Below are 19,078 nucleotides of genomic sequence, written 5' to 3' on the forward strand. Positions count from 1 at the left end.
TTTTAATACCTAATGAAACAATAAGGGTAATTTATTATGGTCACCCTATTTTTCACTTATTTAAGTTGTATTACCTCATCAAATGCAGTTACCTCCAGCCACACTGCAGAACCTCTGCCGGCGGTAACGTCCAGCCACACTGCAGCACCTCTGCCGGTGGTAACGTCCAGCCACACTGCGGTGCAGTGTTTACAGGCCTTAGAATAAAATAGCTGTGAACCGTAAGCCTACCTACTGTGTTGTGAATGGGATCTCTTTGGACCCTACAATCACCGCCTGCAGCTACACTCGAATCTGTAATTTTTTTTACTCTGATAGGTTTCGTATAGCTGGACACAGTTATCAATGTGATGGAAGTTTGTGGGGCTTCAGAGCTCATACTTATCCCCTGTAGTTTGGAATGATTGACAAGGCCTTCATACATAATAATATATAATGATATAAATGCATGGGTATTTGTTTTTGCACGTCAATAATTATTTTAATAACTAATATTGATATATTTTAATTTATGTAACATATATTGCAGTATATACAGTACAGTGTTAATATATTTATAATTTGATTTCTAATATATAGTTTTAATATAATTATATCTTAGACTATGACCTGTCAAAAGAATACATTCACAGAACTGGGGTCTCAGGAGGGAGGTCTGCAGCTGGACCCTTTGGGAGAGAATACCCCCCCCGATGGCGGTGCAACATGGCGGCCTCCGTGGCAGAGACGGTGGCCGCAAAACTCACGAAAAATTTGTGAGCGAGCCGGTGTTTGGTTTGTCCGTTCTGGGCTGCTGTTGAAACATGGCGGCGCAACATGGCGGAAGCGTACCCGCTCCCTAGATAAAAATGTCTCATTCTAAGGTACCACCAACACAACGATTCTTATTTGCATGGGATGATACACTAATTAAAACATACTTATATTATATTCCATTCATGCCAAGGCCGTTGCGTAAATTCTACACACTGCACCTTTTAAATAGTGAGTTATTAATATCTAGATTCATTGAAATGTCTACATTGTTGTCAAGCTAGAGGCATTAGTCCAGCGCAAGGTATAAAAAGTATTTATTGATAACCAAAAACAACAAAAGTGACATTTTACAGATGATCACTAAAGAGGCACATTGATAATATACCTCTATTTACATTATTGCCACACTCAGCCTCTGAATCCAGCCTCAAAGACAGATGCAGCGGTGAATCAAGGTCGCTCCTCACAGTACGCACAATAATCAAATATCAGTACAAATACAAATACACATCCATTGTTATCTAACATTTCCATATCACATAATTCCATATAATAAGTATTTTTCTTTGATATATCATTGATAAATCTCGATCACAGTGTCTACTTTCACTCAAATCCACAATAATAAGAATGAAGTATTTATTACAATTATTTTTATTTTTGATTTTTTAAATTTTTGATGATAGTACAGTGTCTACTCCCCGGACATAGAAACAGAACAATAGTCGCATTTTGTGAACCTCATATACCATAACAAGAAGGCTGAAAACTGCTGGAACAGATTTGTGTATCCTGAATTGATATAATATATACTGTTTTACGTGTTCACATAACCTGCACGCCTGCACATATTGTGACTGTAGAAATGGATGGTCCATATTGCTTATTTCTCCTGTAGAATGACACCAATTACCGCCGGGCCACGACAGCCTTTTTTTGAAAATTATTCTTATTATTTTTTCAATGTATTTATTTATTTAAATATTTATGTATTTTATTATCTATCTTAAACTGTCTTAAAAAAAATTATATATATAATTTTTTTTTTTTTACAATATATATTTTTTTGTACATTGAAAGCCCAGTTCAACATGTATTTACGTACTATAACTGGGTAATATTGCTATTACTGCTTGCGATTGGCCAGGTTTGGGTTGTTGTTGTTGTTGTTGTTGTTGTTGTGGGCTGCAGGTACGGCAGGGGCTGCGTCCTTCCCCTTGCTCGGGAGCCCTGCGGGGGCCGCGGTGCCGTTGGAGCCCTTAGGGGAGCTGTAGCCCTTCGGTTTGGGGATTCTGGTCGGCCCCGGACGACGGAATGCTTCTGGAGGTATCTGAGGGAGGAGGAAAAATGGGGATGAATGGTAGGAAAACAGTTAGGGGGAAACGTTTACTTGTACCTTTGGCAGTAAAAAAAAAAAAAACACACACACACACACACACTGCTTCATCCAGCAAACAAAAAAAAACTAAAAAAAAAACGGTTGTTGATGAATGGCTGATTTTAATATATTAAGATGAACCCCTCCCACTTGATATCTTCAGTGGTCCACGAAGTCGAGTCAAGGATGAGTTTAAAAGGACATATAACGTATCATTCATATTAGTATCGAAATGGACAGCGTCGTATCCAGAGTAGTATCGCAAATAATCTCTGCCCAAGGAGTGTTTATCATCGATTTAAACCTCTATAGCAACTCATCAGCGATTTCATACGGTGAACACCACGGTTCTACCACTGACCATGAGGTGGTTTCCAATACTATCTTATCTTGTACTGGACTATATCGGGAGTTTTCAAACGTTTTCAGGGCAAGGCTAAACTTTGGCCGCGGCCCCAGACTCGCTCCACAACAGAAGTGTTGGAAATGAGGAACGCTGGTCTGGGAACTGTCTCGGAGTCCGAGCCATTTTGGCCGCTCCAGTCTCTCCGTTTTAACGGCGGCTTCCGGCCCGAGCGTCACAGAGGCCTGAGAATAATGCGAGCCCTGCTTCCAAACAAACGCAACGCCAGTGGACGCCTCTAATCAGTTCCCCGCCGGCTTGGCTGCAGTCGCACGCATTATCGCAACGCGCCCGCGTGCCGAGAGTGTTTGCGCCTCTGATTATATGAGATCATTATTATTCAATTATGAAGGGATCAAAATTCAGCAGCCATTTTGGCAAACCCACAGCCCCCGCATGGTTTCCAACTGGGCAACCGCTCCTCAAAGTCAGCGTCGGGTCCTGTGGAGGAGACGGCTGCTGCGCTCCCAAAAAATGAAATCAAAAGCTCTTTCCTTTCGCCGCGAGTTTTATCACATAACTGTTTTTTCCAAGTCCCGAAAAATCACTGAAATATTTCATGTGCGGCCTTGAGGTTTTTTTCGTCCTCCGGGGACTAACTTTTAAACCTGCACCAACCATATCCTCCGATACTAACACGGGGACATCGCTTTCGACGCGATGCCGGAGCTGATACGGTTCTAACGGCGCTAATGGTCCAGAAAATGTGCGGTGGCGGACATGATGTTTAATGTTCTGTCCCGCCCCCCCCCCCCCCCCCCCCCCCCTCGTGTGTCGGCGGTTACGACAGCGCTTCCTCCGCCCCGCGTCGCTGCAATACCGGCGCCGCTGTCTCCATGGCAACCAAACACGAGGTTTGTTGTGGGCTTTTCTTTTGTGGTGGGGAGAGAGAGGGAGAGCGCACACACACGTCCTACTCCTCCAGCAAACACAGGCACACACACACACATGCAAGCACACACACACACGCACGCACACACACACACACACACACACACACACACACACACACACACACACACACACACACACACACACACACACACACACACACAAACTCGGTGTAAAAGCCTTTGTTTGGGCCGAGCCGCTATACCTGGCTTCACTGCGCTGCCGGTCAAGGTGCAGGAATTCCTCTGTGATTGCTATCCTCTGGCGCAAAGGAAATCTGATTTCTCTTCAAGTGTGACACTTGATATATGACTTAACTTCCTGGCAACGCGCTGAAGCATTCTTTAGTGCTGCTGTCAGAGGGTTGGTTTTGCTATTTTTCAATTCAGGCCTTATTAAAACTGTTGGTTCCCATCATTGAACGCTCTACTGTTGAGAAACCTACCACTCCGCCGCAGCCTCTCACTGGGCTCACATGCGGTCCCAATGGGGCAAACGTTCACGACTTAAAAGCGCATTAGCGCTCCTCTCTGAACGCAGGGAAACTCAACAGTAATGTCACATTTCCTTTAAAACAACTTTTCGCAATCGCCGCAGTACAGCCAAGCGGTAACGTTGGCTCAAGCGGTCGCCAGTAGGAAGCAACGCAACTGTTCCTAGTTTCTTGCGTCAATGCAGATGTAGCCAAAAGTGTTAATAAAACCCAGAAAAACAATAATAAATCAAATCTGTGACGGTTTATGACCATTTCTGCTTCGGTGAAACAAATAAAGGCCTTTTTTATTCAATGATTTTTTTATTTTTTATTTTTCTTAAGGCTTAACGTTTGCCCCATTGGACTGCATTTGCACACAGCGAGAAGCCGCAGCAGAGTGGTAAGTCTCTCGATAGTAAAGCGTTGAGTGAGGTTGTGCTAGGAACTATGTAATCTTAATAAGGACTGGCTGGTCAAAATAGCGAACCTATTTTCTTTTCTTAAAGTCTTAACCGTTTTACCCCATCGGACGCCACTGAAGCGCGGCAAAGAAGCTGCAGCCGAGTGGTCAGTCTCTCCATAGTAAAGCCTTGGGTGAGGTTGCTGCCGTGAACCACGCGACACGGATGAACGACAGATGACGGAAGCCGGCGTTTCACTCAGGCCCGGGTTGAACAACAGTTGAACCCCAAACCCTCAAGTCGTCTGTACCGACGCGACACCGGGCTCTTCGCGATGCCGTGCCGTTTAGCGGCACGGGTGTCGCTCAGGCTTTGCCATCAAATCTCCCCTGGCCTCCGCCGGCGTCACTCGATACGCGCTTTACGGCTCTGGAAACGCTGCGCCGCGCCGCGCGAGTGCACAAGTTATGAATCTGGCCCCGAGCGAGCGGCAGTGAGTTACGGTGTGAGTCAGGGGGTAATTGAGGTCACAGACAGTAATCCCAGCTGCTCGCTGCATTCTGGAGGAGCAGCGGTCTAATGAATAGCATTTTGTTTAGGCTCCGACATGGTCCTCCGCCAGCGCCCAGACTGCGTTGGATCCGGTTTCCCCGCGCAGCTGCATTCCTGCCCACTCGGAATCAATTTAATGCCTGATTTAATCGAACCCCTTCCAGCGGTAGTTCTGTTCGACGAGAAATTCGAAGCTTAATTCGGAGCTTTTTGGGGCTTTGGACTTGCCAGGCAGCTTTCAGCTCTGCCGCGATACACTTGTTTGTTGATCTTGCCGTTGCCGGGCAACCGTTCCAGCGCGATAAGCGTTTCGCTAAGTGCCTTATCAAATCCACTGCTATCGCTGCGGCGCTAGTGTTGTAATTAACCTTGAGCGTTTAAGATAATTATAAGTTATTAAGTGATAAAAGTTCCTCATTTCAGAGGGAGGGGGGAGTGTTCCTTTTTTCCCCCCATATCCATGAGAACAGCGGGTTTAATTCACATTTTGACGCTAGAATCTATGATTTAGAGAGTGCTCGTGCATGTTCATCCACTTTGACGGCTTCATTGCTATTCATCGCACAACTTCACCCCAGAAGTCGAACTTTGGACTTGGACTAACCCAACCTCCTCTCAAGGAAGAGTCATGTTGCATGTTTCTAAGTGGAACAACCTGAAATGATTCATACCAAAAGTAAGTGTAAGGTCAGGACGTACTGTGCACAGGGCTCTTACTCACTAATATTCCTTTTGTGGCTGGAGGATCAAGACCAATTAAAATTCTTGATTCAAAGTCGGTCTCTACCTGTTAAATGAGGCGTTTACATATTTTGGCCAGGCTGTTTTCCATTGATTACATCATGGGCTGCTTGTTAACCAAGCCGAAGGACAGACAGGGCTACAACCCCTGTATCCATCTCCCCCGGCCCGACCTTCAGTGGAAATTAAAATTAAACGAACTCGAGTGCCAGCGTTTACTATGCGGCCGCGCTCTAACTGTGTTTCAAAGAATGCGTGTCTAATGTATACAGAGGAGGGACGCGCCCATAATTTGGACGGTGGAGCAAAAAGGAGGTAATTATAGGGTGGGAGGTAATATAAAACTAGGATTTTAGGTCACCGCTCAGTCAATAGTTAGCTGTGTGACCGCCGGTGGCTCATCAATCAGAGAACGACCAAAAATGATTCAGATTCGGTTGCGGAAACGCGCTCGCAAACCAAACGGTGTATACAACGAGAGTCAGTGGAACGGCTGTTTCATTTATCAGTGCCTTTAGTCTTATTTAATCATTTTGAAATCATTTTATCTGTCAAGAATCCGGAAAGTTCATTCACGGCTACATCACGTCACGTGTCCCCCTACCTTGGTGACCTGTGGGTTTCACTTTTATGGCTGCTATGGGATTTTGGGCTTTTTTTTTAAACCCCATATGTGCCCGACGTCCCCAAAGTGGAAGGTCCTTGTTGAAGGTTCCGAGGTCCAGACTTTAAAATCTCGTCATAAAACGCATTTTCGATTTGCTTTTGCCTTTTCACCAGAAGGTGCAAACCTGTGTGCAATGTCCTGTTTAATTCTGATTTTTTAATGTGAAGCGGGTGCGTTTTTGGTCTTCTCTCTCTGCTTCTGCTGAGTGTATTCACTGTATTCACTGCTTTCTGGGGCTGTTACAACACGTCGTAACTTGATTTTGAAAGGTGCTGTTATTATTATTGTTATGTGAAATTATCGCAACGGACAGTTTATTGACCTACGTACATGCTTCTTTGATTGATAGGTTGATTGGTAACGTATCGACTGGTGAGCAGTGCCCTTGGAGCTGTTGGTGAGTTTGTGCCTTGCTCAAGGGCACAGTCGTCAGGGCAGGTGGTTCCACTCACCAGGGACTGACTGGAACTCGCTTGTGGTTAACTAACTAACACTGCTTTTCTGAGCAAGCTCCTTGAATCGTTGTATGAAAAAATGCAACTTTCTCTAAATAATCAAATAAAACAAAATGTGTTTTGACTCAATTTTCCGGCAAAGGGAACATGAGCAGCTTTGAACGGCCGCGCAGGTATTTCAATAATACACAGCCGTCAGTCAGAGGGAGAGGGATTCCTTCCCTTTTTCCAAAGAAAGCAAAGATGCCCGCACAGTTTTAAAGATATTAACAGTTTCCATCGCATCACTCGGATGAGTTCCGAGTCTGGGATATGATGGTTATGAAAGTCATGTAAGCAAACACAGAATCTACCAGAGAATGAGTCTTCTTGGGAAAGGTGTGTGAGGTCTTCTTCTATTCAAATCTTCATAAGCGGCTCTTGTTTCCTTTTTACTTTTAAACGGAGCTTGCACTTAGTGTTATGAAGTTAGACAGCACGCAAGGGAAAAAAAAAAAAAAGTCCAATACCGTCCGATGTTCCTTAGTCGATTATTTTTCTCAAAACATGCTGGATTTGGTGAGTGAAAAGGCAGGCGTGGATGAGAAACTTAAACCATAACACCCTTTTTCCACACACTTTAATATTTATAAAACGAGACAACATAAACAAATTCCAAGATGTAATATGAAGTTAAAAAAAAGGAGTTACATCAGGTTGAGGAATCTGACTACATGGCAGATTTACCAATGAGTATAACACAGTATAAGTGCACATAAGTTAAAATGTCAGCATTCTTACTGCTTTAAAACAGTATGTTGTTTTTTTGTTTTTTTTCCATGCACACAAATAAGTTTGGAACTCAAGCCAAAGAAAGCAAACCAACCAAACAACAAAACAAAACAACAACAACCAAACACCTGTATGATCTGTTCAGACATTTAAAAATGGGAATTTCAAGGCATCACAGTATAATTAATGCCACAACACCGAAAGGCAAGTAAAATGGGTGAGGGTGGGATCGGAGCAAACGGGTGGGGTTTATTAACATGGGGATGGGATGGAGTGGTTTCTTTCGGAGGGGAGGGGGGTTGTCAATCATAGGAATTACTTACTGTAATGTGTGATGGCCTTTGCACTGGGGTGGATGTGGGCTTAATCATGATGCTACTTGTTACTTTGCTACTGCCTTTCAGAAGGCTAGGGCTGCTGCCATTGGACAGAACCTGAGTCCGCTGCTCCTGGGGCACGTGGCCCGGGCTCACTGTCTGTACCGGACCACCGCTGATGCTCTGAATGAAGGGGCTCCCAAGGTGAATGTGGATCTTGTTGTCCTCTGTGGTGATGACGTTGGGCCCTGAGCTGTTGGACCTCTGGACCTGCCAGCTGCACTGCCTCTCCGGGGTGATGCGGAATATGGCGTGGCCCCCGACAACTTCCACCGGCTCGGCGGAGAGGGACCGGTCAGGGGTGCCGGTCGTCACCGACACGATCTGTATGGGGGACATTGCCCTGTCCGGCGTGACGGAGCCGGAAGAGTCGGGAGTCATCGCTCTGGAGTATGTGGCCATTGTGAAAGGAGAGAGGGCCCTGTCGGGAGTGCACGGTGCTTCGGACAGCGGGGAAACCTTTGATTTAAACGTGGGGGAAAGAGATTTTGAGTTGGGGGAAATGGACGCGTTCTGAATGATGGTGATTCTTTGTTTGGGCGGGCCTCCACTGGTGGGAATGACCGCAGTGCTGGTGAATGACTGGGCGTTCTCTGTGGTCGGGCTGGTAATCTCCAGCATGGCCGTGCTGTGCCCGTCGTCCGGAGTCACTTTGATGTGCAGCGGCTGACCAGGATTGTGGGTCAGCACCACGTCGCCGGGCTGGACATGATTGCCGTTCTGCCATGCTTGCACTTTACCGTTCACCGTCTGGGAGCTCTCTTTGCTCCTAATGAAGGGGACACGGGCTCTCCTCATGTTATTGTTTATGTTGTTGACGTTAGTAATGAGTGAAGGGCTGCATTTTGAAAGCTGGAGCTCATTGCTGTAGTTTTCATCGTCCTCAGGTTCACTCTCGTCGTATAATTTTCCATTCACCACGGCGCGCTCCAGCGGTGCCAAGGTTTTGCAGTTTGCAGACAGAAGGTCAGTGGGTTCAGTCTGGACTTCCTTGGTGGACACATGCAGGTCTGAAAAACGCCGACCGCTCATGCCTGGACGCAGGCTTTTGCTAAAGCGCCGGTACCGCTCAAGCTCACGAGTGAGAGTCTCCATTTCCCTGGCCAATTCTTTGTTTCTGACCTCTTGCTGGGTAAGTCTTCTCTGCAGGGTCGAATGGTCATTTTTGATATGGCAAATGGACTCTTCTGTGCCCATGTACTCGTGGATTTTCTCTTTCAGTGCGGCTACCTCTCTAGTCAAATGACTAGACTTTGCTTCTTCTTCTTTCAAGCGTTTATAAAGAACCTGCTCTTGGTTGCACTCTTTCTTTTCTGCCAGTTGGTACTTGGAAAGTTCCATTTTCGAAATATCCAGCTCCTCCATCAAGACCTTTGCCCTCTCTTGTTCGTTGGCGAATCGTTTTTCCAGTGACTCAAACTCTTCGGGCTTCAATAAATCACCTTCGACGACCTTCATGTCTTTCAGTTTGCGTCGAAGGCGCTCCACTTCCTGGGTCAGATCCTTTACTTTATTATCTTCCTGTTGGAATCGGTTGGCGATAGGTGCTCTGCTGTGTTCCTCTTTGGCTTTGTTCCTGACGTGTTCTCTCTCGATGGTCTCTAGCGACTGCAACCTCTTCTTCATCATGCTCACCTTCGACTCTAGGTCTTTGCTCTTTTCTTCCTCTGCCTTCAGCTTTTCTTTCAATTCATCCCTGTCCTTTGTCGCACTGCACATCTTATCCTCCAGATCGGCTTTTGACCGCAGTGCTTTCTTGCTCTCCTCAATCAGCTTCTCTGTGACTGAATTAACTTTGTCCTGCTCAGCCTGCAGTTTGCCGGTACTGTTTTGGACCTTGTTTTCCATCATCTTTATCTTCTCGGCCATTGTCTTCCTTTCATCCACCAGCATGACAGTCAGTGTCTTCAGCTTGGTGAGATCTTCCTTCAGGGTCACTTCTGTCTTTGCCAGCTGGCTCTCAGCAGCCTCCAGTTCCTTGACCCTGACTTTCAAGACGTCCAACTCGCTAGAGAGAACCTTGGACACAGTTCTCTCCTTCTCAAGGTTGCACTTGAGAGAACTGCATTCCTGCTTGCTCTTACTGAAAGCATCCTCTAGTTTTTCCAGGTCCATAATTCTGTGGTTCAGCTTATCCACCTCAGCCTTTAGGCTCCGGCTTTGACTGGCTTCTTTCTCCAGCTTCTTGTTGAGGTCCCTGCACTGGTCCTCCATCCTGATCAGCTCCTCATCCTTGCCCTCCATCTCTAGCACCCGTTTCCGTAGCTCTTCAACCTCGGACATGAGGCTGGAGTTCCCACACTCGCTGCGGCTAATTTTCTCCCTCAGCTCCTGCAGTTCCTCCTCTGCCCTGCGTAGAGTCTTGTTGGTCTCCTCCAGCTCATCAAGCTGCCTGCTCAGAGTGGACAATTTGTGTCGCAGGTGCCTGTTCTGGGCATCCTCGCTCGTCAATTTGGCCGTCATAGCCTCCTGCTCCTGGTGGTATCTGCCGACCTGGTCACGCAGTTCGGCCTCCAAGCGAAAGACTTTGCTCTCCTCCTCCTGCAGTCGGGCATTAGCGGAGCTCAGCTCCTCTTGGGCTAGTGTAGCGCCGACGCTCAGTTCCTGGACCTTGCCGGTCTGTTGGTTTAGCTGTTCGGTGAGGCGCTGCTGCTCATCCACTACCATCAGCGCAAAGGACTTCAGTTTGGTCAGCTCCTCCTTCAGACCCGTCACCTTTTTGTTGTTCTCTTCGTCCTTCCGCTCTTGGTAGGCCTTTTCCTGATCGATCAGCACCTTCAACCTGGAAGACAAAGACATTAAAAGAAATGTGTAAATGACATGGATGCAAATATGCAAATTCAAATTCACTTCTTTACTAATTCTAAAATATTGGAATTATGATCATTCAATTGTTTATAATACATTTCTTCAGTTGGCTTTTACTGTGTACTATAGTTAAAATGTTATCGGGTCAAAATGTCACGGTTTCCCAGTGTTGTGTTGTATGACAGATGCTTCAGAAACTCAACGGCCGCTCCGCCAAGAGCTGACACACAATAAACACTCTGATTTTCCGCAACCTTTCTGACGGGACTAAAGATTTTATGTCACGGGAAATTTAACACACCATAAAACGTTCTACCTTTTAACCATTCTCTCAGTCTCATTGCTGCCAATTTACTCTTGAATGGTTTGGAAACTTCAATTATTGCAAACATAGAGCCATAAGTTTGAATCTCAGCACTCACTCAAACTTTTCCACTGAGTTTGGGGTGCACTTTAAGACCCTACACATCCAGCGGGAAATCTTATAAAAGACAGTGAAGAGTAAAGGCATTACCCAAGGCATTTTGGCAGGAGCAGCCATTTCTCTTGCAACCCTCACAATGTTTTGCCGGCGTAGAAAGAAACACTTGAGGTATATATTCGCCTTTTTAAAATCTTTTCATGTCAAAGCTAATTTCTCTTGAGATTTTGAATTGAGGAAATTTTAGATGATTCTTTACTTGTAGATAATATGGAATAGAAGGTGTTCCCGCAAATACAAAACGGTAAAATGTGGTCTTTGACTTTGGAGTACTTCTAAGAGCAAGTAATTACTGTATAGACTTTAACCGAAGTAGAAATTTCAATGTGGTACTTTGCACTTTAACTAGAGTCATTTTGGCGTCAACAACAACCTGTCGGACAATGACAATTACATCTGCACAATCCAGTCCCTGAGTCTTATCACATGAATATGAATCTGAATCAGTTTATTCTGTCTGGTATGTAGTCTGTAGGCATTTGCAAATAGGTCTACGAGGAATATGCCAAAGACGATCAGCATTCCAAAAAAAAAACCCTTAACAGTCTGAAATAAATGGAGAGTAAAATAATAATAAAATGGAATAAAAAGTCAGAGAAACAAGTGAAATATATACAAATAGCGAAAACATTTTTTGTCATATGTATGAAGAATTTACGAATACACAAAATGCGATACTATGCACAGGGAAAATTATTGTTATAGGTATATAGGTATGAATTATAAAAATCGATGTTATGACTGATGTTATGTGTGCAGCTTCCAGGCATCTCCTCGCAGATGGTCCGCTGGCACGAAAAACAATCCCGAAATGAAGGGGTTCCTCCTCTCCCCCTGCCACTCCTCTGCCCCCCAGGACCAAATCCACCACCACCACCACCACCACCACCACCCAAACCCTCCCTGTGTGTTTTAATTATTATCTTCTCTTTGTAGAGGAGTTCCCCTGGCTTCTACAGAGTCTCTCTCTCTCCCTCTCTTTCTCTCCCCCTCTATCTCTCGCTCCCTCCCTCAATTCGATTCAAAAGGCTTTAATGGCGTGGGCGGAAACATATGTTTAGATCGCTTAAGTAAATGGAATGCAAAAAAAAGAGAAATATAAATCCAAATGTATATATATTAAATATGATAACAATAACATTTTTATGATTTATATATATAATTTTGTGTAAGAGTACACATTTCTGTTAAAAATATCTCTCCCTCATCCTCTCCCCCTCTCGCTCCCTCTGGAATCACTGAATCCATATGTGTGTGTGTGTGTGTGTGTGAGACTGAAGTGCATGATGTCAGAGTGCGGTCGGGTGTGTCGCTACTTGGCATCAGGGTTTGTCACTTTGCTGTGCATGGTGGTGGGGGCATGCATGTGGAAAGGGGCTCTGCGTGTTGTAATTAGAGCCGAACTTAACGGTTGGTAACAGTCAATAAAGTGTTATAGGGATAATCATAACCATTTCTAAAGTGTGGTTGGGGAGTCTGGTCTTAGTTAATACGCTGCTGTAACGCTACTGGTCTGGGGTAGGAATGGTTGATATCATTTAATAGATCTTTATTTCATTAGTTATTGTATATGACTATGAGGAATTGCAAGGGGGTGGCACGAGAAAATGAAAGCTGAGAAAAAAAACAACGTAGGCCTTTAATACATCTATTAAGCACTAATTGAATTACATTTCATGAAGTATCTTTATTTTGAGTTTCTAAATCGAATATAAAGCCATTTATTATTTGAAAATAATATAATAATACAATTTGTTCATGTTTTAGTTAATTTTCATTGTTTGCTTTCGTTATTATTCATCTCTTTTGTCATTAGTTGCGCACATTTCTGCCCTCGTTAGCCTGTGTGAATGGGCTATTAAAGCCACAAATGAATGTGACTGCTCAACCCGGTTTGTTATAAACGACGTTAGTTTGCACATGACACATTTTGTTTTACTTTTTGCGGTTTGAGTGCATGCACTCAAACTCAATCTTATAATGTACGGAGAGACTAACTCACACACTGAATCCATATTTCTCCCTTGATAAACAATTCCAGGTGTGACGAAAGGTCTGCATTAGCTTTGCTTCTTTTTTTTGTTGCTTTTTTGGGATTTGTTGGTATAACTGCAGCTCTGCGTTCGCTGCTTGTCGTGGTGTTGCGTTAAATTAATCATTCCACCATTGGCGCTCTGCTAGAGAGAAATTGGCCCCGGACCATTTAAACACATTTAAAACAGACGCAATATGTTGAAAAATGACACAAACCTTCCATAAAAAACTACAGTGTGCTGAGTGAAACACTTGTACGGGATGCACATACACACACGCACGCACACGCACGCACGCACACGCACACGCACGCACGCACACGCACGCACACGCACACACACACACACACACACACACACACACACACACACACACACCCCGTTTCCTTCGCAATCTGTGTTTACTTAATCTGTTATCTCAGTCTGCGCTGTTTTTCTAGTGATGTCATCGAGAGCGAGCGGGATGACAAATGGATGCTGGACTCCGGCGGGACTTAGCCAGGCTGCCTGCTCTCCCCATTTTTGGGATTTCGGGACGTGACGTGCTCCTAAGTGCTGGTAATGGATACGGATCCCGAAACACCACATGTAAGGGCACTTTACATCAATAGAGGGGAGTCCTGGGAGAGGAAATGACATGGACTCCGTGCCCACATACACTAATCACTTGACATTAGAGTTAAATCACCGCGGCCCCCAGAGGAGGCTATAATTTGGCCGTAATTTTCCCATGTAGTCTGAGGCAGCAGGAGGGACGTTATGAACCCGGGAGCTCTTCTTTCTTTTTTAGTGAAGCTTTGGCGCAAGGAGGAAAAGTGACGATAAGTGTGAATCCGAGCAGGCGGACTCTCATATAATGCACTGTGACTTCTATGTGCTGCCAAGTGAAATTCAAATGCATTTTTGACAACAAATGAAATATGGTTCTGACAGACAACTCTTAGATTGAATTAAAAATTATCTTTATTTATTCTTCACCGTTTCAGTTTGGGCGTCTGGGCTTATCGCCCCGGCGAGGCGTACAGCAAACATAGGCACCCTAAATGAGCTAGAAATATAGGAGTGATGAGCTCAAATCTCCCCATCAGATAGAAGAGTATAACCAAACAGGTGGATGCAGAGGAGGTGGAGGGAGCGCAGCAAGCAAGCAGGCAGCAAAGAAGGTAGGGCAGGTGGAAGCGGTTGCTTAAACAGGCCGGCCCATAAGGGCGTGGAAGTGTGTGGCGCCATCAAGTTGTCGGACAGAACTAGAACTCCACACGCTGCTATACAATCTGCATATTTACATTTGCCAGTCGGCGTGGATTTGGGTAGTGACTTTCAATGTAAATATTTGTACATTTTTCCACATTTTACAGTATTTGGAAATATTTATTCCTTTTTTTGACTAGACTGGACTAGATCAAGCTTGCCAAACCACTGGAAGCCGTGTCGGAAGCCACCAACTAATAAATAGTTAAAATATTTTAGTAGCATGAATAAAGCTATGTTACAATTATCACTTTTACATATACACTTATAAATAATGTAATGTCGTGATATTGAAATTAGCTCCCAGAAGACATTTTTACACGTGCCCTAAATCTAATGTCAGCTAAAATATTTCAGCTTTTTTGTTGTTTCAAATATTGCTATTTATGTTTTATTCTTCACCTATTTTGTTTTTATGTGTTTTTTATACATATCGTATTTCGACGTCACCTTGAAGTCACCTTACATGACGGCCTGTACAACTTGTGCCAACAGTTTTCCGGCTGCCCCCCCCACCCCAAACAAACACCAGTGGCAACCCCGCAAGCAGTTAATGTCCCACGGGGAAACAAAATGGCTCCAATGCAGCGTCAGCAGTGGAAGGAGGGTGTGGGCGCAGGTGGCAGCTCGATGACCCCACCACTCTCCCATCTACAGTATATGTCAAATCAGGCCTCCTACTTATCCAATTTGGGACCCTCACTCTTTTCTAAAATCTGTTGCTCTTGTTTCTCGGTTGCTCTAACAACGTAAGCGAGCGAACACATCTTTTGAAAAGCTTCCTGTTGCAGCCATGCGAGGCAGACGCAGGGGAGTCACGACCACCGGCGCTCGGACGTTTTTGGCCTCTCCAAAGGGCTTCCCCTCTCGTTTCGCGGCTCGCCAAAGCTGGAAACTGTGGCTCACTCACCCGCCTTACAAGTTCCATATGTCAGCTCTGCGATGTCATTTCCTCACCACGCTTGATTAAGTCATGTATACACACAGACACACACAGACACACACAGACACACACACACACACACACACACACACACACACACACACACACACACACACACACACACACACACACACACACACACACGCTGAACCGCCTGCGGATCGGTTTGATAGTTTGTCAGCGCGGTTGAGGAAGCCAAAATTGAAGCAGATTCAAAGTCCACGCAGACTTGAACGGTGGAGCCGCAGAGTGCAATCACTTTGTATATACGGTAATTAGGACTAATAATAAATGACCAATCAATACGACCTTCTCTGATTTACGTACTGCTTTGATTTGGGTCATGATTCAGTACATAAAGAGCCCCAAAATATACAAATATCTGGGATCTACTGTTTGTAAACATGTCATCTGCACTTTAAGACCTTTTTAGTCCCCGTTCTTGTCCACTGGCAAACCATCATAGAAGCATAGAGCCATTGATAACAGACATTAGCTGGATAAATACTTATATATACTTGCATACATAATATACTTATATATGATACTTATATACATTTAGTGTACAAATCCAGATTTTCGGTTAGTCTTAGTGTGTCTAAATGCTGAAACTTACAAGAGCAGATCAATGCCCTGACTAAGAGAACAGACATAATTACTGATTAAAAAAAAAAGTTTTCTCATTGTTTCTTGAATATAAGGCGGTCTTTGTGCCACCTTGTGATAATTTTTTTTCTTCCAAAATTTCCTCCAGTTTTTTAAACTAGGAATTTGGCTTACACAGAGTTTCAACCATTTTAGAATCAACTTTAGAAGCAGTTCCAGTTCTCTTACTTAAAATAAAAGAAAATAAAAAATACAGTGTGGTACTTCAAGTTCAAATAAACTTCTGAGTCTCCAAAAAAGGTCACTAACAGCAATCCCATTTCCAAAGTGTACTATCCAAAACCATAGTAGTATATGTTGTACTTTTATACAAGATATACTACTATAATGACAACAGAACACCACAATAAACCAACATTGTGCTGAACATCTTTACACACACACACACACACACACACACACACACACACACACACACACACACACACACACACTTTTCATGTTTCTTTCCTGATACAAGTTTCCTAAGTTTCTTCCCAAAAAAATGAAATAACCGAATAACTCTGATTTCCTACCTCTTCTGCTGGGCTGTGAATGCATCCTGCCACTTGTCTCCCTCTGTTTCTGAGATTTGGACATTCCGGCAGTCAGACCAAACAATGAGGGATCCGTGCACGCTCTCTGCATATGGAGCATTACATCATCAGAACGCCCTTATAAGGAGCTGTGTGTTACACGGGCTGCTGAAAAAGTGGGAGTGAACTCGCTCCGTGTGTGTGTGTGTGTTTAAATGTGCATGAATGTGTGTGTGTGTGTGTGTGTGTGTGGGTGTGTGTGTGTTTGTACTCTGTTAGACTCTTAGAGTATGTGTGTGTGTGTGTGTGTGGGTGTGTGTGTGTTTGTACTCTGTTAGACTCTTAGAGTATGTGTGTGTGTGTGTGTGTGTGTGTGTGTGTGTGTGTGTGTGTGTGTGTGTGTGTGTGTGTGTGTGTGTGTGTGTGTGTGTGTGTGTGTTCGTTTCCAGACTCTTACACAATCCCAAAATGTACAGCTAATTTCTTCAGACCTAAATATTATTATAAACAAAAGTCTGTGTGTGTATGTGTGTGTGTGTGTGTGTGTGCGCGCACGTGTGTGTGTGTGTGTGTGTGCGTGTGTGTGTGTGTGTGTGTGTGTGTGTGTGTGTGTGTGTGTCTCTATGTGTCTGTGTGTGTGGGCGTGCACTGTTTAGTTTTAGGATGTGGCGGAGGGAGGAAAGGTGTTTCCTGGCGTGTTACATGTGAAATATGCGTCCGTCTCGTCCGGGCTCCAGAGATGAGCGGCTGGGTGAGGACAGACGCGCGGCTCGAGTTACGACCTCCTGTCAGCTCCCCTCACCCATTCTGCCCAGGACGGGAAAGGAAAACAATCAGCTTGCGTTGTCCGCAGCCTAATCAGAAACTCTGTCCTCCGCTGCCGAGGACCCACCCACAGCTGAATGGGATGATTTGACATTTTGACAGTTTCCTTTAGATGGTTTGTCAGCTTAGCACCGCTAAACCGAGAGCACTGGGCCCCCCACGGCCCCACTGAGGGGAGTAGTTCCGGAGCGATTTCGGGAAAACCTGTCAGCATTACTTCAGGGATACTGGGAAATATGAGGGTACGGTCATGGGAATGACCACTTTTAAGTCACAACAGAATGCGGCTGTCATGTGATGGCACGGCAATTTTTAAAGCAACTACACTCTGCGCTATGATCTCAAAAGATAAATGATCCAATTGGAATTCTGCAAAAAAGAAAATCTGTCCTCTGCTTAAACACCTTGACCTGCACAGAGCCACCAGTTGCACGTCGCTCAGTCCTCATTGTACTTCTCATACCTCACATTTACCCTTGAGAACTCAATAAAGAAATGCATCTGAAACAATCAGGCCAGCGACTGTCTCAGCGCAGCTGGCACTGAATTCCACTGAGTTTTTTAGGTCCATTATCAGATTAATATCCATCGCCTCTCACTGCTCCTATTGTCCCGGGGAAAATGCAATCCGGAATGAAATCTTATTCAAACAATGGGGTTGTGTGGAGCCCACACAGATCCGGCTAACTATTGCATTGCTCATGTTCTCTGACAGAAACAACTGGCCAAAGCCTCTTCATTCACCAAGTTCAACAAATGTCCAGGAAACGGTCTTGGTGACAGTGGTTGCAGAAACATTTTGACAACATAATGGCACAGTAAGTCTGGCACACTTGGTATAGAACATATTTAGTGCAATGTGTGACATCTTACACAACATGAGACTAGACGTATAACTCCCCACATGTGAGAAATTACCACTGAAGGTTCAGGCAACGTGATATGCCGCGGGTTAAAGCCATCTGTACAAAAAAGGAAAAATCCTGCTTGTCTTAACATGTCACCGACACTTTCAGAAGTGGCTGCCAAGTTGGCAACCATGCCAAGACTAATTAGTTGCCGAATTTCAATCATTTTATAATTGAGTGATAATGATCCTATGTAATTATAACCTGTATTTTTAAATTCTCACTTGTTTCACCGTTTTTGACGGAGTAAATCAATGTGCCGGGGTTTTCCTTGCCGTAAGCTCCCAAACATAGGTAGGTATGACAACGGGGTCCGAGTCCAGTGTTTCCCGTCTTTACCTACCGGTGCTATCTGTGACTAAATGGATTTCACGCACGTCCTCGCAGTCCAAAACAAAGTTGCAGAGAACGTCGGTAACAAGCTTGGAGGAGAACCACGACAGGGATAGCGAGCATCACGAGTTTGATCTCCATCCAGTGGGTTGAAATTCCATGACTCCAGCAGCAGCAGCAGCTCTGGCCTTTAACCCAAACCAGATGTTGCGCTGCAGACGCCACACTATCCGTGTGGCAAACACAGCATTTCTACGCTACAAACAAGTTGTTTGCTTTGCAAAGTAGGGTGTGCTCGCCATCCCAGCTATTAATACCACCTCCTTTTTCATCGACAACACGAAGGATTGCGGTCGCTGTACCGTTCAAAGCGAGGTGGCAGCGTGGTAAACATCACGTGATGGCCACAGTATCTCCATATCTCATATTTACAAACATTAAAAAAAAG

The 19,078-nt window shown here is 44.7% G+C and overlaps 1 protein-coding gene across 4 annotated transcripts in view; it reads right to left on the reverse strand.

Annotated features, from left to right (window-relative positions):
* Positions 1 to 1,053: 1,053 nt before the first annotated feature.
* Positions 1,054 to 19,078, reverse strand: part of LOC307248088 (filamin A-interacting protein 1-like) — a 91,206-nt gene continuing 73,181 nt past the window's right edge. For 2 of the 4 annotated variants that reach the window (XM_080024306.1, XM_080024307.1), the window contains 2 exons: positions 7,814 to 10,649; positions 1,054 to 2,086 (listed from right to left, as the gene is read on the reverse strand). In XM_080024306.1, the coding sequence (XP_079880432.1) occupies positions 1,883 to 2,086; positions 7,814 to 10,649 (3,040 nt within the window). In that variant the 3' untranslated portion in view covers positions 1,054 to 1,882. Of the gene's footprint in view, positions 2,087 to 7,328; positions 10,650 to 16,564; positions 16,658 to 19,078 lie in introns of those variants that run through there. The other 2 variants (XM_080024309.1, XM_080024308.1) reach the window with 2 other exon arrangements.

Source organism: Zeus faber, assembly GCF_960531495.2.
Source record: "Zeus faber genome assembly, chromosome: 2".
Taxonomy (NCBI): Eukaryota; Metazoa; Chordata; class Actinopteri; order Zeiformes; family Zeidae; genus Zeus; species Zeus faber.